Source organism: Osmia bicornis, chromosome 9 (assembly GCF_907164935.1).
Source record: "Osmia bicornis bicornis chromosome 9, iOsmBic2.1, whole genome shotgun sequence".
Taxonomy (NCBI): Eukaryota; Metazoa; Arthropoda; class Insecta; order Hymenoptera; family Megachilidae; genus Osmia; species Osmia bicornis.
This window is the reverse complement of record NC_060224.1, coordinates 364,464-385,014: the sequence shown is the minus strand read 5'-3', so window position 1 is coordinate 385,014 and position 20,551 is coordinate 364,464. Positions and strand designations below refer to the sequence as shown.

The following is a 20,551-nucleotide window of genomic DNA, read 5'->3' as shown; positions in this document are numbered from 1 at the left end:
GGTGGGGGTAGGCGCACTTTCAAAATGGTGTCGGTAAATCGGTAAATCAATTAAAGGGATAGTAATAACTCATTAATTACGCAATAAATCTACATATAATTGTCTGCATATCATTCGTAAAGGCCCAATGAGCATTATACGAGCTTAAAAGTGTATAAAATATTGCTAGAAAATGAGAAAATGAGAAAGTAATTCGATAATTACTATACGGGTGCAGGAACCGCGCGAGCAGGCGTTCTTAAACTAATTAATATTTGTTTATTTGCAGGTGCAACGGATACATGGCGTATAAGGGAATGTAACTAATGGACATGACTATATTCTTTCACCATAAAAGTGTAGAAGTTGCTATCGAAAAAGAAGTAATTGATTATGCTTGGCTGCAAATGTCATTTATTCTGCATCCGCCATTACGTCGGTACCCTTCTGCGCATGCGCGCAGTTTTGGCGGGCGAATACTTCTTTTTGCCGGGTACCTCCTTAGTATTCTGCGATCCTGGTGCCAGGAGCACTTCCAAAACCCCAATCGCTAGATGGCGTTGCTAAATTTTTTACTCGGGGAAATTCAAATAGGTGAGGAATTGAATTTTTACGATAACATTATTTAAACATTTATGTATATACATATATTTATCTGTTATTTGCTCTATTCTTACAGATATTGTATTTTGTGTATTTAAATCAGTATTATATAATGTTTCTTCTTATTTTTGTATTAGGATAACATTTAAAGAAATCAAATCGGGTGACAGTTGTGCGTATAACATGTGCTCCTGCACATAACCTAATTCGTATTGTTTTGTTTCAGAATTTGTTAAAATAAAAGGTTCTATTTAATTGTAATAATGGCTGAAACATCGTATTCTAAAGTAGCAAATGATTCACAGTTTTTTCGCAATGAACCTGCAAATTATACTGCAGGTATTTATAATTTTAATTTTTTAAATAAATCACTGGCATTTAGGATCTGTACTTTTAAATGTTAAATAAAGATAATATTTAATAGAAATTCGACAAATGATGCATGGATTTGGTGACAGCAGCGAACCATTAATCGAATCTGCAAAAATCATCGAAGAAGTTGTTCTACAACAAATGAGAACAATTGTAAGAAAGGCTTGCGAAGTTTCTGAAAGACGAGGGAATTCAAAGAAAGGCATTTGTATTTCTGCCGAAGATTTAATTTTTTTATTACGCAAAGATAAAATGAAGTTACAGCGTCTCCTAAAATATTTAGGCAAGTTTAACGCGAATATTTTTTAATTGCGCATTACTTTAATTTGGTTATGTTTTACAGAATTGAAGGAATTCAAATCTTCGGTACATAAGACAATAGAGAGCGATTTACCCGAGAATTTTATACAAAGCGATAATTTAGAAGGATGTAAAAATAAAGGGCCACTTTACAGTTTCCTAAGTTTGATTGATAATACTGGGGAACTTCTGGAAGTGTCATCCACCATAGATGAAGTCAAACAACAGAGGTGTATTCGTGCTGAAATTGTTACACGTTCAATGGATGAAGCTAGATACTTAAAATTTAGTAAAGCACGCAATGCATCATTTGCAAATAAAAATAGACATAAATTTAGTGATTGGTTATTGACTGATAGTGAGTGTATTTAAATTACAATACATTATGCTATACATAATGATTTTAGACGTTAAATACATTTTTATTTAGGTGACATAACAATATCCAAACAAGGATATACAATTTTGGGATATTTAGCATATGAAACAGTAGCACAAATTGTAGATTTGGCATTGTTAGTAAGACAAGACCAAAATAAAATATACGGAGATTCTATAGACAGGCTCAGACTTAGTTATGTTAATCCGTACACTTATAAACCATATTACCATGGCAAGGTTTGTTGGATTTTCATATAGTCAAAGTACAAATTAATATAAGGAATAATATATTTTATTATAATTAATTAGGTTGCAATAACAAAACCAATCACACCAGCAGAAATAATTGAAGCTCTCAGAAGATTTTGGTCTCCACAATTAGATACGACAGGTCCATTTAATCGTTGGTCAATGCGGAAACCACATTTAAAGCTATTATCTTGTTGACATAAACAGATTCCAAAAGGGTAAGAATTTGATTTAAGAAGACTTAAGATTTATATCATTTTCGTCAGTATTTTGCCGTAAAAGTATTTTGTTGAACTTTAGTATACTAAGTTAATAATTTATAAAGATGCGTTTTAAAATTGACCAATCTTTATTGACATGTTCTGGTACCCTTACAGATTTATCTTAGACTTCTAAAATTCGATTTCACACATGACAACTACTACACAAGTTAACATCTTACTCTTTTTACAAAAACTTTGAGTCATGTATTCTATTAATAACATGACATTTATAGATATTATTATATATTTTTATGCTTCCCTTTATAATTACAGGATTACTTTCTGTACATTTTACAATTGATAGTCCCTGATTTCATTCTAAAAGTAGATTTATAATACATTTGACTTTGCACTAACGCGTGATACGTTTGCATTCATTGTACTTTTTATAAAATATTTGGATCTTTTCTTCGAGCTTATATTTTAAATGAAATGTTCTTAGGTTTCATTCCGGTGTAATAAGACTATGGAATTTCATCTTAACATTCAATATGCTAGGCATTAATATCTACAAATTTGAGCTAATCGTACGATGATTACGGTACTTTACGAATTCACACAGATACTAATTTTACTTTTGTATCATGGTGAAAGCAGCGTTGATACTCGTACTTTTCCTTCGGCACCACCGGTTATACAAGTTCCGGATTGATTGGCGGTAGACCAGTCGCAACATAACGTACCCTTATGTCCACCTAATTCTAACACTTTCGCTTGAGTACCTGGTGGCATCTAAACAGAATTCTAACATTTAGTATCATTTTTATAGAAATAAAATACTAATACATATAACACATATAAGTTACATACTTTGTAAATATTTCCTCCAGTTTGTGTACAAAGTAACATGTAGTTACCACTTTGGTCGAACGTAAATAACTTCCCGTGAACGGTATTTTTTTCTACTTTAATTTTCGTCTCCCATAAAATCTTCCCTGAGTGATTCAAACTTCGTTGACATAGTTTTCCATCCTCGCTTTGCGTACATATATTCGTGTAATCGTTAATTAATTCTATATCTATAACCGGACTGGCATGACAACTTATGTTGTCGATTATTTCATTTCGCCTCAGATCATGTATTAAAATATTTCCATTAGATAACCCCGTGATAAGAAGTTGTCCGTTATGATTAAACGCAGAACATAACGCTGTTACATTCTGGTCCATTGGTAAAGTTCTTTCTAATTTTCTTGTTTTTATGTCGTACAATAGTAGCTTTCCTTCGTTCGAATTTGATACAGAACACACAAATGTTGATTCCGTTGGATTACATAGCAGTGTGATGATTCGAGAATTTTCATGTTGTATGTCCCATAAAGTTTTGCAATCGCGAGTATCGTGTAATTGAATTAGACCATTGTTATCACCGTGTAAAAAATAACGCTCGTTTTTTGATATCCAGTCTAATGCAGTTATAGCTTTATTCGAGTTGGCGGGAGCAGAAATAAATGTAGTAACAGTCCTAAAAGAAAAGGAACATTTCATTCATGCACTCGAAGCATAAAATCAATTATCATGAATATTTCAAATAATTACTTTGGTGATGGTATTGGAGTCCATACTTTGATAATGCCGTCTGCATCACCCGTAGCAACGTATGAACCACTTGCATTACTTTTACATTGAATTATCGATGTTTTGTGCTCTGTGTACTCTTCCTAAATATTATCCTCTTTATTATTACACAAAGCTTGTAATGTACTTAATGTACATTAATAATTATCTTACCTGGCTAAGAAGAATATACGTGGAATCAATTTTATCTTTAGCTTTGCGTTCGGCTACCGCGTCTATGGACGAATCTCTTTTTCTAGAACTAGATAGCCTTGAATCACAACTAATGCTTCTTTTGCTAACCGACTCAGATTTACTGATAGAGTTTAATTTCCCTTTTGTATTCGTTCGCTTTGTCGATGTTATTTCAGGTTCCACAACTTTCTTCCCACTTGTAGGCTTTCTGTTTAAAATTGGACTGGAACCACCGCCTATGTTTCTTATAAGATTTCTTAAAGTTTTAGGATTTTCTAATAAAGGGGATTCTCTGTTTTAATCAGAAAGAAACATATTAGTATGAGTATATATACAAGTATTATATACTTAATGCATTATGTAGATAAAATATTTACTGTGCTATTATATAAAAGTCATCCATAAGTGGTGGATGCTGGGGAGCTGGTCCTGGATTCACATCCATTACATTTTCTATTTTAACAGAATCATTTAAACGTTGTTTTAATGCTTCATTTTCTTCTTGAAGTCTTTTCAACCTGTTTGTATCTTCATCTATAGTAAGTAATGTTGGCAGAGGCATACACTATAATTAATGATTATCAAAGAGTTAATTTTTATATAACAATACATTAGTTTGATCAGATATAAGTATAGTATCACTTTATAAAATATCAAAATAATAAAACTTGCAATATGAGAGGCACGACGCAAAATACCTTTCACCTACTTGAAAAATAGTAGCAAGAAAATTGTGCAGAGACACTAACATAGTATCCTGCCACTGTCTACTAAAATGTACAGAGTATGCTGGATTGTCTTCAGGATTTTTAACAAATGGCAATGCTATAAAAGTAAAACAGAATATACATTTCTTTTTTGTTTCTCATAAGCATTAGAAGCAAGGGGAAAATAAAATTTCCCTACCAAACCATTCTTTCCATTCTGAATGCCCTTGCAGCTCTGGTGTCATTTTGATAAAAAACTCTTGAATTCTGTCCTGTTTATTATTCACTGCTGCATTTACCAGATACATTTTTAGAACAGCATTCTCCAACTTTCTTACAGCAGGTGTAAAATGACTTTCTAAACGAGAAAACATTCTTGTGTCTAAATGCCCCCATAATTCTCTTAAAGATGCCAAGTCATAATTGTATATATACTGCATTAACTGATCAACAATTTTATCAACCTGATAATGAATCATACAAAACATTAAATGCGTGAAATTTATAAACATTGTTTTAATAGATCTTTCTTATTGCTTATCATAAATGCTTTCATCCTTACCCTGAAGCCTTTCTCTTTCTCAGCCTTTAAATCATTATCAAAAGCTTTCAAGGTTTGACTGAAACCTCTGAAAAGCAAATATTCTTTCACCAATTCATCCACATACTGAATGTGAGACATTTTCTCTTGATTCTCTTTGAAATATCAACTTTCTCCTTTAACTGACAGCCGTATGTTGTCATCCTTTGGCCATTTTGATATTCGCTGAATTTACAGCGAATTTTCGTTTATCATCTGACAATCAATGTTGCCAACATTAATATCCTCTACGTATGAATATAAAAAAATGACCGTAACTGATTCTCACAATTGAAAAGACACAATTCTCCCTTTGATTCTATTTTTAAAAATTTTTTTTGTATTTTTAGAAATCAATCAAAATCAGCACAAGACTAGAAAATGATTGAAACAACCGTTTGACAAACATGTATTTTAAAAGACCCGCCATAAATTAAATATTTTCGACTGTGGCGCTATCTGTACTAGAACGGCGGAAACTACTCAACAACTTACCGATCAGGTTAACCTATTTGTCGAGTAGTTTCCGCGGTTTCCCGATAGATGGCGCTAGCGTTATATTTGTTTACTTCTAATAACTTAGCCTGCATTATGTGTCAATACATTTTTTACAGTATAATTATTTCCTTCTAACAAGTTTAAAATAATGTTAACGACGATACAATCATGTACTGCATTTTATAATTTTATATGTTTATGTAATAAGTATATAGTTATAAACGATGAATAATGTATATATAGATACATGTAAAGATATTTATAAATATTATAATGGCATTTTCCCTACATATTGGCACCAAATGGTGTCACGATTTTCCAAAATTGGCAAGAGAATCAGGTTTTTACTTTGATAAGCATAAATCTAAAGTACGAATAGACTGGAACCGTATAAGTATGTAAATTTTTATAACATGTTTTCAGTCATTTTAAGAGTATGTATATGTAATATTATTATACATTTCTTTCAGGTAGCATAGATATAGATCGGGTTATAGGAGAAAGAGATTTTTATACGATTGATGACAATATAAATAATGTAATAGATTATTGTCTAGAAAGTGAATATGATGTTAAAATTTTAGATTCAAATTTTGTTAAACTATTTCGCCTTGCACAGCTAGCAGTTGAATATTTATTGTATTGTAAACAATATTTGGATCATAGTGTAATAATATTAAAAGATGAATTGAGATCAAAAATAGAAGAGAATGTTAAATTAAAGAAAGAAATAACTACCTTGGAAGAAATGATAAAACGTTTAAAAGAAAAAACAAAAGAGCGAAATAGATTAATAGAAACTAAGATTGGAGATTGTAGTGGTGAAATATATAAAGTAAGAAAATTATGTGTTATTATATTAACACTGAAAGTAGTTAAAATTGTCATTTTTTAAATAACGTAAATTTTATTTATTCGTTTAGTGCCCCCATTGCCCAAAAACTTTTATATCTTCTATGTTTGTAAGTGCTCACGTTATACGTCGCCATGCGTATACATCAGATTTATACATGCCTGCATCTCCTATACACGAGCACTATCGTAACGAGACTGAAAAATTACACAATGAAATTAAAAATTTAAAGGAAAGGCTAAATGAAACAGAAAAAGTGATAAGAAATGAAGCTGAAAAAGTTTCTGATAAAAAGACAATAGAATATGATAAAAAACAGTCTGAACAAGAAGCTGAAAGTTTTAAACATAATGTTAATAAATCTGAAGAGTATCAAGAACATAAAGGATATCAAGAGGAAATAAAAAATTTGAAAACTATGCTGTTTGATGAAATACACGTAAGTTTTAAATAATAAATGGTAAATGCTTGTACAATTTGTAATTAATTTATAATAATTTGAATGATAAATGTTTTAACAGAATTTAAGGCAAAAAGAAAAAACTATGTATGAATATAAAACAGAAACAAATATGCAGACATTGATGAATCAGCAAGAAAAAGAGTTTCAAAAATTAAGAAATCAGCTGTTTGAAAAAGTAAGTATACGTTTCTTTATGATTTATATTTGAGTAAATGATCTTTTGTATGTATTCTTATAGTTAAATCCAGACATAGAAAGTATGCATGCAAAATTATTTGCTCAAGAAAATTTTTGGAAATCAAAAATAGAACAGTTGGAACATCACCATCAGAAAGATGTTGAAAGACTGACCATAGAATTAAAACTAACACAAAAAATAGCTGACAGTATGAAAGCTGAATATGAATCTAAAGTTAATTATCTAGAACGCCAAGCTGCAAATCAATCAAATATTTTAACTGAACAAAGTAAACAATTGCATTCCTTATCTAATGAAATAAATGTTTCACAGCTAAATGAAAATAGTTATAATTCTGAAAATAATTTACCGAAAAAATACAACCAATCTGCAATATTGAAACAATTCAATGAAACTGAAAAGAAATCAAATGAAGATGATTTTAAAAAAGAATCTCAGTTAAGTATGAAAACACAGAAAATTATTGTTGGAAATATTAATAGTATAAGTTCAGATCCATCAAACAAAGAAATTCTACTAGCCTTAGAAAATAAATTATCGGAAAGTATGCATACCTTGAAACCTAGAACTCAAACCATCATGTGTGAAAGTAAAGGAAGTGTTGAACAACAGAGTACAGAAACTATGAAAGATATAAAGTTTGATAATGAAAATAAAAGAAATGATACTTCAGAATCAAAAGATTTAACTATTGAATCAATTAAGAAAGCTGAGTTAAATGAATCTAATATACGTAAGTTAAAAGGTTCGTCCGTCAAAAACATTTCTCAAGATTTCCTATCTCGTGTAAAAAATAAAAAATTAGAAACTTTATCAGACAATTTTTCTTCTGAAACAAGCTCAGAATTATCTGTTTCTGACTCACGTATACCTTCAGAAATAGAGAGTATTACTAAGATTCGAAATAATTATCCATTACATAAATATATAACACATACATCAGTTTCATCAAAACCTAAAAGACTAACAGAACATGATTCACTTTATAAAAAACTACAAATAAATTTAAAAGATATATTTGAACAGAAATTACGAGATTTAGGAATAGACCCTGAATGGCAGGGAATACCTAAAGCAACTTTTAAGCAAAAAATGGATATTTTGAAACATCATCAAAAAATTGCTACAAAAGTAAGAAAAATGTACATAAGGTTTTATTCAGTTAAATGAAATTTTTAAAATTAATTTTCCAAACTTTTCAGAAATTACCAAAATATCATCAAATTAAATTAAAAATAATTAAAGAAGTTCTTGACAAAATTTCTAAGAAAGACAAAGTGGCCGAAAGTCTTAAACATTTTAAAAAGTCACCTTCACATAAATTGGTCACTGCTGTCAAACCAGCATCACTTGATGATAAAAAAAATCTTAGTGATTATTATTTTTCAATAATTAATACTTTTACTTCTTTTTATTTTAAATTAACAATCTCGCTTTTTTTTTTATAGGTAATACTTCTCCACTAACAGGTACAGCGTCTAATGATTTTCATTCTACATTAGAAGGTGATCATTCTGTTAGAAGAGTAATTGATAATGAATCATCGGTTAAATCTACAAAACTTGCTAACATTAAGACTACGGAAAAATTAATACAGCTTACTCAAAATTCGATAAAATCTACAGGAAACATTCAACATGCAATAAATTCACAAGAATCTTCTGTACAAAGGGGTTCATTCAGTAAAATGAAAACTTTATTTAATTCTGAACAATTTAATACAACTCTAAACGATAAGGATATATTAAATAATAAACTTGTGAAGAGCAATAGTATGGGCAATTTAAATATGGAACAGCAGTTACAAAATGTTTCAGTATCTCCAAAATATAATAAAAGTGTTCTCAAGTCTGCAACTGCTTCAACAAGTAGTTTAATGAAAAAGAAAGTTATTTTTGATTTAGGAAATGAAAGAGATGAAGAATCTTTATCTGATTATGGTGTAGAGGAAGAAGAATCATTATCTGATTGTGATAAAAAGAAAGGAGAATCAAATGAGAGTAATCGGAATACCGATGGAAGAAAGCATCTGACTGGGACAGAAGTTTATAAAAATTCAGATAATATTATACTAAAAACTACTCAAAGTGATAAAATTGCTGAAATATCAAGAAAACTTGAAGCGCAGGTAATAATTATAAGGTTTAATTAATTCTGAAAAATACTAAAAAAACAGATCTTCTATTTCAGTTAAATATGGTAAGACAGAAACCAGTAGGATCAGTTGAAACAATATTTTCTTCAACATATAAACAAGGAACAAGAAATGAAAATATAATGAAAAATGAAAATGAAAATGAAAATGAAAATGAAAATATAAATTACACCAGTATAAATTCTTTTCTAGAGAGTTCATTCAGAACATCGAATTCTAAATTGACAAATGAATTGTTACTATCGCCACATAATGTAAAAGATAAAGTAAGTGAAACTTTATATGCAGAATCCGTATCAGATATATCAGATCTGGATTCCGATATAGATAAAATTTTAAAATTAGAATAATTGTAAACAAATAGTACGTTTGAAATAATCAAAGTCGTACGAATATGTTTCTTTGTATAAAAAAAAGTATTTTTAACTCGGAATGACTAGTATAAAACAGTATTAGTATATATTTAATTAAACTTAATCTATGTAGTTCTTCAAACCAAAGTATACGTAAGTACAATTATCGTATGATATTAAGTCAATCAATACTTTATGTATAACATAGTACCTTATCTATAAATAAAAAGGAACGAGTCTTTCTTATATTTAAAAATTAAAATATGTTATATTTAATAAAAATACGTATACAGCTTTTTCATAATGCACATACATTTTCTCTCTGTTTTGTTAAGATTTAGACAAAGAAGCTACAACTCTTCTAATTTTACAAGAAAGATCAAAGATACTTTTCATTGTCGAGTTTATATTTATTTCTGGGCTTGTAGTTTGAATGTTGAATTTCTTTGGTGTTGTATGTATCCGGGATTGTTTTGGAGTAGATGCTGCATTATTATCTAAAAAAAATATATAAAATTTAATTTATATACTCAATGTATTGATCCAATTATTCTGCAATGTAAACATTTTGTTATAGACCTTTGAAATAATTTTTTCTCGAATCAGTAGGAGAAAATAATCGAGAATATCTTGGAGAGATTTTTAATTTGTTGGGAGATTGTAGTTTATTACTTAATGATAGTCTCTGAGGGGATTTCCAATTAATTGCAATATTTTCTATGCTGTCATCAAATTGCAATTTTATTCCTGATCCTTTAGATGAATTGAACAAGCGTTTATACCTTTTGAACAAGTGTTTATACGTTCCTAAAATTTGTATATATTAAATCTTATTTTTGCACATTCGAAGATAACGAAAATGAAATTACCTTGTAACGGAGAAAAGCATAGCGTTTTAAATAACTTATCATCATCTACATCATCATTGATAAAAATGTTAAATTTCGGTGAAGTTAAAAGTATTTCAAAATTCATGGGGAAAAGAATATCTGTTTCCAATGTACAATTTAAACTTCTTTCTTGTAAACTGGATTGAGCATTGCATAATATATCGGAAATTTGTATTATTAATTTTTGAAATTTTATTTCGTGCAATTTTATTGTTTGACAATGCTCAATTATTTTTGGTTCACAATCAGATAAGTCTGATAAATAATTCATCTTCAAATAAAAGTATAGTCGTTTCAATACATGATTAAGTATTGACAGGAAGATATGAAATACTAAACTCCCATTCATGTATAATCCATAATTAAGTTGCTTCAAATGAAATATTATAGATTATTACGTGGGTTTTTTTTAGTAATCTTTATTTCAGTTTTTATATATTTTACCTGTTTGTTATTAGCAAAACACAATGGGATTATTTCATTTTTTACTTTTGGAAGATCATTACCATCAAATGATTCGCAATTCGTGGATAGGCTCAAAACACCTAATGTTTTACTAGAAGTTTTCAATTTGTTTAAATTACAATTTATTGTATGCAAATACTTTAATTTTTCATTAATATTTCTTTTCCATACTGAAAGTTTAAATTTAGATGAATTATTAGTGATACAAATAGTTACAGTACAAAATAATGTGGTATATACAAACGATTTATAATATCTGTATCCTCAGTATTTATTAGTGATGTTGCAATTATTGGATTAATTGGAAGAGATGGTACAAGCTTCATTAGGTTTTCTTTTGTTTCAAAAATGTTATTCTGCATTTTTGTTAAATCATTAGATTTGCATCTAAAAAATGAAATTCTTATGCAATATACACATTTTTAATTGATACAATATGGTAATAGTTATTAAGAGAAAATAAATTTTACTTCATGTAATGCTTAAAATTTTCTGCAATTAACTTTTCCTTTTCATTATACTTAGAAATAGCAATATTCTTTTTCAGATTTATAGTAGTAAAATATAATTGAGCAATATTTTTGTTATTACCAATACTAGGTGCTTGCAATACTTTCATTTGACCTACAAAAAAAAAGAATCTAATTAACAAATATATGCAGAAATGTTACATTTGATTTTGAGTTCTAGTTTAAATAAATATTTTACACTTGTTTGTAATATAAGCCCTGAGGCTAACTTCTGATATTTTCCACATAATAATTAAAAACTTTGTTCCCCCTGCTAGTAGCAAATGAGACATGAGTATTGATGGAAAATTGATATCTGGATTTTCATTTGCTACAATTTCTAAATATGCTTTTACTTCCATACGATATTTTCTTTCATCCATTTTATTCATAAGTGGCCATACAACCATTTTTTGAAAATGCTTTGCATTATACACAGATAATAAATAATGAGAAATATGAATAAAACCAGAAGTATTAGGTTTATCAAACATTCCCTGTAAATTTTATTATATTAACTGTATATTTAGTAATCATTATAAACTTTGTTTCATTTCAATATCATACCTTCTTAAAGTGTTTTATACATTCATACGATGGTGGTACAAGTTGCATAAGTAGAAATACATTTTTATGAAATGAAGCATCTATCGCCATATTTTATTATTTGTTAGAATAACTTAAAACAATATATATAGAAACTATTTTTCTTATTATAAATTAGAGGTGTTAAATACTTCCAAAGGACATTAGAAAAAAATGTTTGTATACAATACATGATCTCATACATTATAAATGCAATTAAATGTAAAATATGTGTAGATTTATATATATATATATATATATAAATATAAAATTTATAAATCCCTTAGAACACTAATATAGTATAAACAAAACTACTTTTGCTACTACTGTATGACTATTGTAACTTTTGTTACATGGCAGAGACTTTTAAAAAATGAGTAGTTCTGCGTGTAAGGCGGCGCCACTGGGTTGTACCATAGCAACTCATCCCGATGTCGTCGTGAAAGCTTTCAACACTGAAATGAGCCAGTGAAGTGTATCTATCGGATAGTGGCGTGAAAATGGCGGTGTAAAATGGCAGGACGTAGATCGACGTTGACAAATGCCGATTCCCTATCGGGATCTGGAAACACAGATCCTTTGAGGGAGCTTTTTGAAGCATGCAAAACTGGAGACCTTGCGAGGGTAAAGGCGTTGGTTACACCGAAGACGGTCAATGCTCGAGACACTGCCGGACGCAAGTCCACCCCCCTGCATTTTGCAGCTGGTGAGCAAAATTTTTACATCAGCTATTACAATTCCCATCACGCTAATGAAATTTTCCACTCAGCTCTAGATTTTTATCTTTGATTGAAAACACAGCATTTCATTGTCATGCCAAGAACGTGAAACGATTCAAAGACCAGTTTTCAATGCTGTCATCAACAGTTCATTATGTATACTTTTATCCTTTCGAATGGAATATATGTATATTAAATGTGTGATACACTTTGTACCAATAGTTTTATATTACCTTTGTTAGATCAACAGATTAATAGTAATTTTCATATTGATCTTGTATTAATTTAGTACAATAAGGTTTATTAAAATAGTTATTTTCTGTTGTTTAAACGTAGGTTACGGTAGAAGAGATGTAGTAGAATTTTTGTTATCTGCTGGAGCATCTATTCAAGCACGCGACGATGGAGGTTTACATCCTTTGCATAATGCTTGCTCTTTTGGACATTCTGATGTTGTAAGACTCCTTTTAGAAGCAGGAGCTAATCCAAACACTAGGGACAATTGGAATTATACTCCTTTACACGAAGCTGCAATAAAAGTATATTTTCATTTTATACTTAGTCTACTAATAGTTTATTACTTAAGAGTTATACATATATTTTTTTGTTTTCATCACTTTGATAGGGTAAAATAGATGTGTGTATTGCTCTGCTACAACATGGAGCAGATGCAAATATCAGAAATACAGAAGGAAAAACTGCATTAGAATTAGCTGACCCTGCAACTAAACCAGTATTAACAGGAGAATATAAAAAGGATGAATTATTGGAGGCAGCAAGATCAGGAAACGAAGAACGTCTTTTACAGCTTTTAAATCCCTTAAATGTTAATTGTCATGCAAGCGATGGCAGAAGATCCACCCCTTTGCATTTAGCTGCTGGATACAATCGATCTAGAGTGGTGCAAATTTTGCTACAAAATGGTGCAGATGTGCATGCAAAAGATAAAGGGTATATATATATTTATAATTAGGAATCAATCCTTAATTAATTAAAATCAACAAAGTTATTTATTTTATTCTGGCAATATTACAGAGGTCTTGTTCCACTTCACAATGCCTGTTCGTATGGTCACTTTGAAGTAACCGAAGCACTTCTTAAACATGGTGCAGCAGTGAATGCTAGTGATTTGTGGGCATTTACTCCGTTACACGAAGCTGCTAGTAAATCTAGAGCCGAGGTGTGCTCGTTACTTTTAAGCGAGGGTGCAGATCCAACTCAATTAAACTGCCACAGTAAAAGCGCCATCGATGTAGCTCCTACATTGGAATTACAAGAAAGATTGGCATGTACGTTGATCGCTTGAACATTATATTTTCTTTTTCACATAAATCCACACAGAACATGATTTTGTTAGATACACTTTAATTGTAGACGAATACAAGGGACACTGCCTCTTGGATGCCTGCAGGCAGGCAGATCTCACTAAATTAAAAAAGTATCTATCCCAAGAAGTTGTAAATTTTAAACACCCATATACTGGGGACACACCACTGCACTGTGCCGTTGCATCTCCTTATCCCAAGAGAAAACAAGTAATAGAATCATTGATTAGGAAAAATGCTGCCTTAAATGAGAAAAATAAAGATTTTCTTACACCTCTTCATGTCGCTACTGATCATTCTCACTATGATGCAATGGATGTGCTACTTAGACATAATGCAAAAGTCAATGCTTTAGATGGATTAGGGCAAACTGCACTACACAGGTATCGTGAATTGTATAAAGCATTTGAAACCTTTTTTTTTTTTATTGTAATTATTATACTCTATGAAAAAGTATTTGATCTTTTTTTTTTTATCTAAAATATTGTTACATAAACAGGTGTGTTAGAGAAGACAATGTGCAAGCTTGCAGAATATTGTTATCATACAATGTTGATCCATCTATAGTATCGCTTCAGGGCTATACTGCAGCACAAGTAGCTGCAGAAAATGTCCTTAAAATATTGCAAGGTTCGAAACTAATTCACTTCGGCTATAAATCTTTTCAACCAAAGAATGTTTCTGTTCTTATTTTTGTTTTATAGATCCACCAAGTGGGACGGATGACGCGGAAGAACAGTTACTGGAAGCAAGTAAGTCTGGTGATTTAGCAGCGGTTGAAAGAATATTACAGACAAATCCACACGCTGTAAATTGTCGTGACTTGGATGGTCGGCACTCCACACCGCTGCATTTCGCAGCGGGATTTAATAGAGTGCCTGTGGTGGAATATTTATTGGCACATGGAGCAGATGTACACGCCAAAGATAAAGGGTTGGTTACGTATATGATATAGTAACCTTTTTTTTTCTTCTAACCAATACACAATAATTGAAATGTTTGCTTTCATGTTTTCAGTGGACTTGTTCCCCTACATAATGCCTGCTCTTATGGTCATTACGAGGTAACGGAATTGTTAGTAAAACATGGTGCATCAGTGAATGTCGCGGATTTATGGAAATTTACCCCATTACACGAAGCTGCTGCTAAAGGAAAATATGAAATAGTTCGTTTACTATTAAGACATGGTGCGGATGCTACCAAGAAGAACAGAGATGGAGCAACACCATTGGATCTAGTAAGAGATGGCGATCAAGATGTAGCTGACTTGTTACGAGGGAACAGTGCACTTTTAGATGCGGCGAAGAAAGGAAATTTGGCAAGAGTACAGCGACTCGTTACACAGGACAATATTAACTGTAGGGATGCACAAGGTCGTAATAGCACTCCGTTACATTTAGCTGGTAAGTCATAGCAAGTACATAGTTCTTTTCTTTCATATTGTCTCTTGCACTCTGTAATTTGCTTATGTTTCAATGCAGCGGGATACAATAATTTGGAGGTAGCTGAATTTTTGCTTGAACGTGGGGCAGATGTAAATGCTCAAGACAAAGGAGGATTAATACCTTTGCACAACGCTTCGAGTTACGGTCATTTAGATATTGCTGCATTACTCATTAAATATAATACTGTAGTAAATGCAACTGATAAATGGGGCTTTACACCACTTCATGAAGCAGCACAAAAAGGGCGAACGCAGTTGTGCGCTCTTTTATTGGCACATGGTGCGGATCCGTTTTCAAAAAATCAAGAGGGACAAACTCCCTTGGATCTAGCCAGTGCTGATGATGTAAGATGCTTATTACAAGATGCTATGGCTTCGCAGCAAGTAGTACCATCGATACCATCCGGTAACGGTGGCGTTGGAGTTGCCATTAATTTGAATAGTAATGGTAATAATACTATTAACAGTAGACCGCCCAGTATTGTTGCAGGTAAATGTATTTAAATTACCGTATATGTATGTGTATGTGTATGTGTATGTATATATACTTACATTGATATATATTTATTTACCGTTAAAATTGATCAGTTCCAGTTACACCTTCTCCACCACTCACCCAAGAAACTGTCATTATGCCTTCTGGTACAGCTATGACTTTATGCGTTCCACTTGCGCGACCGTCTTCTTGTCTGAGTCCAATGCCACCATCAGAAACGTGCTCCGAAAGGGATTCTAAAGATTCTAAAGACAATTCGATCATCACAACTGTGGCTGGGTTTCTTCAAAGTCTTGGTTTAGAACATTTATTAGAATTGTTCGAACGCGAACAGATTACGTTAGATATTTTAGCAGAAATGGGTCACGAAGACTTGAAGCAAGTTGGAGTGTCTGCGTACGGTTATAGACACAAACTAATTAAAGGAATGGAGAAACTTTTAAACACAACCGCTGGTACTCCTTGGCAGCCAACTATTACACCTGGAACATTGTTGGTGGATTTGTTAGCGGAAGATAAAGAATTCTTAGCTGTTGAAGAAGAAATGCAAAGTACCATTAGGCAGCATAGAGATAATGGTCATTCTGGGGGTATATTTTCTCGGTATAATATAGTTAGGGTATGTTGTTATGTACTATAAAAACATAAGAAAAAAGAATAGCAATTATAATATCGGTGGTTTTTTCCCCTCTATGTAGATACAAAAGGTACAGAACCGTAAATTATGGGAACGTTACGCGCATAGAAGGCAAGAAGTTGCCGAAGAAGTTGGTGCAGCAGCACCTTCCTCTCCGAGTACTGGATCCAGAACTACTCCTGGCTCGAGTTTACCACAAGCAAACGAGAGAATGTTATTCCATGGTAGTCCATTTATTAATGCTATTGTTCAGAAAGGTTTTGACGAACGACACGCGTATATCGGTGGTATGTTTGGCGCTGGAATTTATTTTGCGGAACATAGTAGTAAAAGCAACCAATATGTATACGGCATATGTGGAGGTACTGGATGCCCAGCTCATAAAGACAGAAGCTGTTATATCTGCCACAGGTGAGATATATTCGATGAAAACATCATTATTATTATTATTATTATTATTATTATTATTATTATTATTATTATTATTATTATCATTATGTATGTACATGTTTTATATATTTGTATTTTAGACATCTGTTACTTTGCCGTGTTACATTGGGAAAGTCATTTTTACAATTTTCCGCAATGAAAATGGCTCATGCACCACCAGGACATCATAGCGTAATGGGTAGACCGTCGCAAGGTGGTTTAGCATTTCCTGAATATGTTGTTTACAGAGGCGAACAAGCATATCCAGAATATCTTATTACATACCAAATTGCAAGACCTCAACAAGAAAGTGGAGAAAACGAGAGTGTCGAGGAACGGTGATCAGAAGAGTCTAGCCCAGCGGCAAGATTGCGAAGTCTTTGTTGCTGCCAGAGACCTAGAACTTGTAACACTCTATCTTAAATCTAGTTGGAACAAATCTGATTTCCTTTGGAATCAATTCTTCCATTTTTTATCTTCTTTAGCCGAAAAAGTAGGAAGGTCATTTGAGTGAATGTACGATGCTGGTGATTTGTAAGTGAAATTTCTCGATGTATTTATCGAATTTATTCATTGAAAGGAGACAATTAATAGGACATTTAATTTTTAGCATTTATTTTGTGATAATATACCGGTCTTATTCGACCATGCAATCGTATATATGCCTGGTTATTGATGTATATTGACTGCAGTGTATATATATCAGTATGAATTAGAATATATGGAAGACCAGCATGATTTTTTATGTTAATTATTTATGTGTAATACGGAATATCTTCAAAAAGACAAGAAAAATAATAATTATATGCTTTTGAGATGAAGATATAATATTTCTACGTCCGCGTCAATTTTAAAATAAACAATTATGCTGGTTAAAACAACTATTTCAACTAAGTACGTTATAGGTAAAGTCCGGGGGTAAACATTTAATTTGTAAATAAATAGAAATATAAATCTTTATAATGTAAATCACAAGCACAATTCACACAATTAAATCATTAGAGAAGATTTATAAAGGATCATATTTTCTTAACATTCGGATGAACTAACTGAATCAACTGTGATTCCGTTTACGATAGATTACACGAAATCATTGATACAACGAAAAGTATTATATTCAGTATCCATATCGTTCGCACAGAATCTCGGTTTCATCGCATAGAAGAAATTTATAAACGTTCGCTTTTAATTATATTGGACTTTACCTTTAACATATATGTATATACATATGCGAGTATTTTATATATTCGGTTGATATTACAGACAGAATAAATTGATTCGTATTGTCGACATTATCAACAGGGTTCCTATAAGCTCGTAGTAATTTTGAATATTGTACATAAATATACATTGTATTGTACGTAAATTTTCATTTTCAACGAAAACACGCCAATTACTCATTCAGGTTTCTTACTTTTATGTGAGGTATAGTTTCATTTCTCTCAGGTGATAAGCGTGTGTTGCACTTTTCATTCAATTTTAATTTAAAAAAAAAAAGAAAAAAAAGAAAAAACAAAAGAACGTACTTGCATTTGTTACAATACACAACGAAATCATTTTTCTTTTCTTTTTTCCTCTTGTGCGTCTATAGTAATATAAACATTCAAATAATAAGAGAACAATGAGATATTTTAATGTTAAAGAAATTTGTATTTTATTCCTCGAACAATGGACGCGATATTGTGTAAATAGAAAAATATTCTTAACGTTATTATTTATTGGAATCACTAAAGTGATCTCTTCAAATAATGGAAGTAATCTCTTGCTTCAATTAATTTGCGACATTGTTGTAAAAAATTGTTGTTGGAAAACAAAAAGAAGAAACGTTCGATTACGTGATTGTACGAGTGTTAAGTACAAGAAAAGAAATTCTTTCTCTATTCATGAAATCTTGACACACACTCCTAATTATTATTTAGGTGACGGTTTTATTTATGGGTGTATAGATGAAATATTGTGTTCGTTTAATAAGTGCTCAAGACGATGCAACAAATTTATAATTTGTTAATTCTGCGTTCTCACATAAAGATACAAAATAATTGAGTATTGTAAACTAACATACAAAAATTTCTGTCCCTGTATTTACTGTATTCAGCAGTCGATGAGCGTATTTCAATTTAGTATGCTTTGACTGTAAGAAGATAGACTGATTAGAAGAAAAAAAAATCGTTTTACCGTTACGTCCAATTTTATATTTCTTTTCCGTTTCTTTGCCTAACGACTGAATGAAAAAGAAAAATATTTATTTAAGTAAATGAAGGCAACATAAAAAAAAAAAAGAAAAGAGACGAAATTAATGTTGTCCTTCGCATAAGCGTTTCTTTACATTTTGTATCGTATTTTGAGGTGTATCAAGTTTTCATTTGTAATCTTTTCCTTCATGTGACAATAGACTTAACGAAGCACATTACCGTATAATAGAAACTTTTACATTGAAGAAATGTGGCAGGGTATTATGTTACCAAGAGAACTCGTTTATACCTGCGTTTATCTATACGAGACAATGACAAAGAAATAAACGGGTCTGTTTTATTTCTATACTGTACTGTCGTTAAATAATTCTTATATATTTTGCAAACTGTGTGTCATTGATATTATTACTTTTATCAAGGAAGTAAGGTAGTACTAATTTTCTATTTGCTTTTCTCGGTAAACATAATTTGAGATGCTTCGGCGATATAAATTAGTCTCTGTAGCGTTAATGGTATATTCGAACAAATAACATCGATTTATTTTATGATTCATCGCTTTTAAGTATACAACAGTAGAGTTTACAAGTTTACAAATTTAAATATGGCGGGCAAACAATTAATCTGTTCTACGTTATACAACAGAGAGACTTATTTAAAAATAAATGATAGAATGCTATCGTATAGCAATTTTTTAATATATGTATAATAATTTTTATCTAATATTTTTCTAAATATTGTTATCTTTTTTACGTAATATCATAAAAGTATTTTGTATTGATACAAATTTCCGGTTTTATTGTAAATTCAAATTTAAAAAAGGAAGTCTATTACTTCCTATACAACTTTCAAATTTACAATCAAAATTTTAAATTAGTTAGTTCATTTTCTATATTTTATAATAATTTTTATGGGAAAGTCAATTATTTTTAAATGTCAGCATTAAGATTACGCATTCGGTAAAATACAATTTAGTGAATTTTATTTTTAGGAAATGCATGGGGAAAAGCGAGGAAAAATTCAGGTGAAAACCGGTATGCCCGATGATTACTGGGATTGCTGTCTTTTTCTTGGTTCCTATTAACTTCTGGCCTACGAATCAGGTCTGTCGCCGGCATGGGCTTAAGAATGCAAACACGTGGACTAAGCGGTTCTC

The 20,551-nt window shown here is 31.0% G+C and overlaps 5 protein-coding genes across 12 annotated transcripts; 3 read left to right on the top strand and 2 right to left on the bottom strand.

Annotated features, from left to right (window-relative positions):
- Positions 1–284: 284 nt before the first annotated feature.
- LOC114877499 (transcription initiation protein SPT3 homolog) lies at positions 285–5,930 on the top strand. Of its 5 annotated transcripts, none has more exons than XM_029190158.2 (6): positions 285–573; positions 809–921; positions 1,007–1,237; positions 1,298–1,612; positions 1,685–1,872; positions 1,945–2,226. In XM_029190158.2, exons 2-6 carry the CDS (start codon positions 846–848, stop codon positions 2,080–2,082), a joined length of 948 nt encoding a protein of 315 aa, XP_029045991.1. In that variant the 5' UTR covers positions 285–573; positions 809–845; the 3' UTR covers positions 2,083–2,226. The 5 variants fall into 5 exon arrangements, with proteins under 5 accessions (XP_029045991.1, XP_029045992.1, XP_046143239.1 ...); XM_029190159.2 differs by lacking the exon at positions 285–573 and adding an exon at positions 5,537–5,930 and having other exon boundaries at positions 633–921; positions 1,945–2,102; XM_046287283.1 differs by lacking the exon at positions 285–573 and adding an exon at positions 2,590–2,677 and having other exon boundaries at positions 633–921; positions 1,945–2,102.
- LOC114877496 (WD repeat-containing protein 91) lies at positions 2,215–7,768 on the bottom strand. Its single transcript, XM_029190155.2, has 9 exons — positions 7,754–7,768; positions 5,169–5,402; positions 4,806–5,070; positions 4,609–4,724; positions 4,277–4,464; positions 3,879–4,191; positions 3,687–3,808; positions 2,958–3,612; positions 2,215–2,879 (listed from the first exon to the last, which is right to left on the bottom strand). The coding sequence occupies exons 2-9, from the start codon at positions 5,286–5,288 to the stop codon at positions 2,730–2,732; spliced, it is 1,929 nt and encodes a 642-aa protein (XP_029045988.1). The 5' UTR covers positions 5,289–5,402; positions 7,754–7,768; the 3' UTR covers positions 2,215–2,729.
- LOC114877495 (zinc finger protein DZIP1L) lies at positions 5,936–12,617 on the top strand. 2 transcript variants are annotated; one of them, XM_029190154.2, is made up of 9 exons: positions 5,936–6,078; positions 6,155–6,519; positions 6,608–6,976; positions 7,059–7,175; positions 7,239–8,330; positions 8,402–8,570; positions 8,648–9,327; positions 9,390–9,620; positions 12,517–12,617. In XM_029190154.2, the coding sequence occupies exons 1-9, from the start codon at positions 5,958–5,960 to the stop codon at positions 12,535–12,537; spliced, it is 3,165 nt and encodes a 1,054-aa protein (XP_029045987.2). In that variant the 5' UTR covers positions 5,936–5,957; the 3' UTR covers positions 12,538–12,617. The 2 variants fall into 2 exon arrangements, with proteins under 2 accessions (XP_029045987.2, XP_029045986.2); XM_029190153.2 differs by lacking the exon at positions 12,517–12,617 and having other exon boundaries at positions 9,390–9,946.
- On the bottom strand, positions 9,951–12,228 carry LOC114877498. Its single transcript, XM_029190156.2, has 8 exons — positions 12,139–12,228; positions 11,771–12,068; positions 11,533–11,686; positions 11,307–11,449; positions 11,042–11,232; positions 10,577–10,967; positions 10,287–10,514; positions 9,951–10,204 (listed from the first exon to the last, which is right to left on the bottom strand). The coding sequence occupies exons 1-8, from the start codon at positions 12,226–12,228 to the stop codon at positions 10,038–10,040; spliced, it is 1,662 nt and encodes a 553-aa protein (XP_029045989.2). The 3' UTR covers positions 9,951–10,037.
- Positions 12,566–19,744, top strand: LOC114877494 (poly [ADP-ribose] polymerase tankyrase). Of its 3 annotated transcripts, none has more exons than XM_029190150.2 (12): positions 12,566–12,862; positions 13,212–13,414; positions 13,501–13,826; positions 13,911–14,164; positions 14,250–14,583; positions 14,700–14,830; positions 14,905–15,133; positions 15,218–15,603; positions 15,682–16,134; positions 16,233–16,759; positions 16,839–17,188; positions 17,308–19,744. In XM_029190150.2, the coding sequence occupies exons 1-12, from the start codon at positions 12,670–12,672 to the stop codon at positions 17,546–17,548; spliced, it is 3,627 nt and encodes a 1,208-aa protein (XP_029045983.1). In that variant the 5' UTR covers positions 12,566–12,669; the 3' UTR covers positions 17,549–19,744. The 3 variants fall into 3 exon arrangements, with proteins under 3 accessions (XP_029045983.1, XP_029045985.1, XP_029045984.1); XM_029190151.2 differs by lacking the exon at positions 12,566–12,862 and adding an exon at positions 13,051–13,132 and having other exon boundaries at positions 13,188–13,414; XM_029190152.2 differs by lacking the exons at positions 14,250–14,583; positions 14,700–14,830 and having other exon boundaries at positions 12,567–12,862.
- The last annotated feature ends 807 nt before the right edge of the window (positions 19,745–20,551 follow it).

Bases quoted from the DNA above. Each gene is read 5' to 3' on its own strand.
- LOC114877499 (XM_029190159.2), top strand. From the start codon at position 846: ATGGCTGAAACATCGTATTCTAAAGTAGCAAATGATTCACAGTTTTTT. The intron at 1,238-1,297 runs GCAAGTTTAACG...TATGTTTTACAG, and splicing joins GCGTCTCCTAAAATATTTAG to AATTGAAGGAATTCAAATCT. The intron at 1,613-1,684 runs GTGAGTGTATTT...ATTTTTATTTAG, and splicing joins TGATTGGTTATTGACTGATA to GTGACATAACAATATCCAAA.
- LOC114877496 (XM_029190155.2), bottom strand. From the start codon at position 5,288: ATGTCTCACATTCAGTATGTGGATGAATTGGTGAAAGAATATTTGCTT. The intron at 4,465-4,608 runs GTAGGTGAAAGG...CATTAATTATAG, and splicing joins TTCTTGCTACTATTTTTCAA to TGTATGCCTCTGCCAACATT. The intron at 3,809-3,878 runs GTAAGATAATTA...GATAATATTTAG, and splicing joins CGTATATTCTTCTTAGCCAG to GAAGAGTACACAGAGCACAA.
- LOC114877495 (XM_029190153.2), top strand. From the start codon at position 5,958: ATGGCATTTTCCCTACATATTGGCACCAAATGGTGTCACGATTTTCCA. The intron at 6,079-6,154 runs GTATGTAAATTT...CATTTCTTTCAG, and splicing joins AATAGACTGGAACCGTATAA to GTAGCATAGATATAGATCGG. The intron at 6,977-7,058 runs GTAAGTTTTAAA...ATGTTTTAACAG, and splicing joins TGCTGTTTGATGAAATACAC to AATTTAAGGCAAAAAGAAAA.
- LOC114877498 (XM_029190156.2), bottom strand. From the start codon at position 12,228: ATGGCGATAGATGCTTCATTTCATAAAAATGTATTTCTACTTATGCAA. The intron at 10,515-10,576 runs GTAATTTCATTT...TACAAATTTTAG, and splicing joins ATGCTTTTCTCCGTTACAAG to GAACGTATAAACACTTGTTC. The intron at 10,205-10,286 runs GTCTATAACAAA...TATTTTTTTTAG, and splicing joins GAGAAAAAATTATTTCAAAG to ATAATAATGCAGCATCTACT.
- LOC114877494 (XM_029190150.2), top strand. From the start codon at position 12,670: ATGGCAGGACGTAGATCGACGTTGACAAATGCCGATTCCCTATCGGGA. The intron at 14,165-14,249 runs GTACGTTGATCG...CTTTAATTGTAG, and splicing joins ATTACAAGAAAGATTGGCAT to ACGAATACAAGGGACACTGC. The intron at 15,604-15,681 runs GTAAGTCATAGC...GTTTCAATGCAG, and splicing joins CACTCCGTTACATTTAGCTG to CGGGATACAATAATTTGGAG.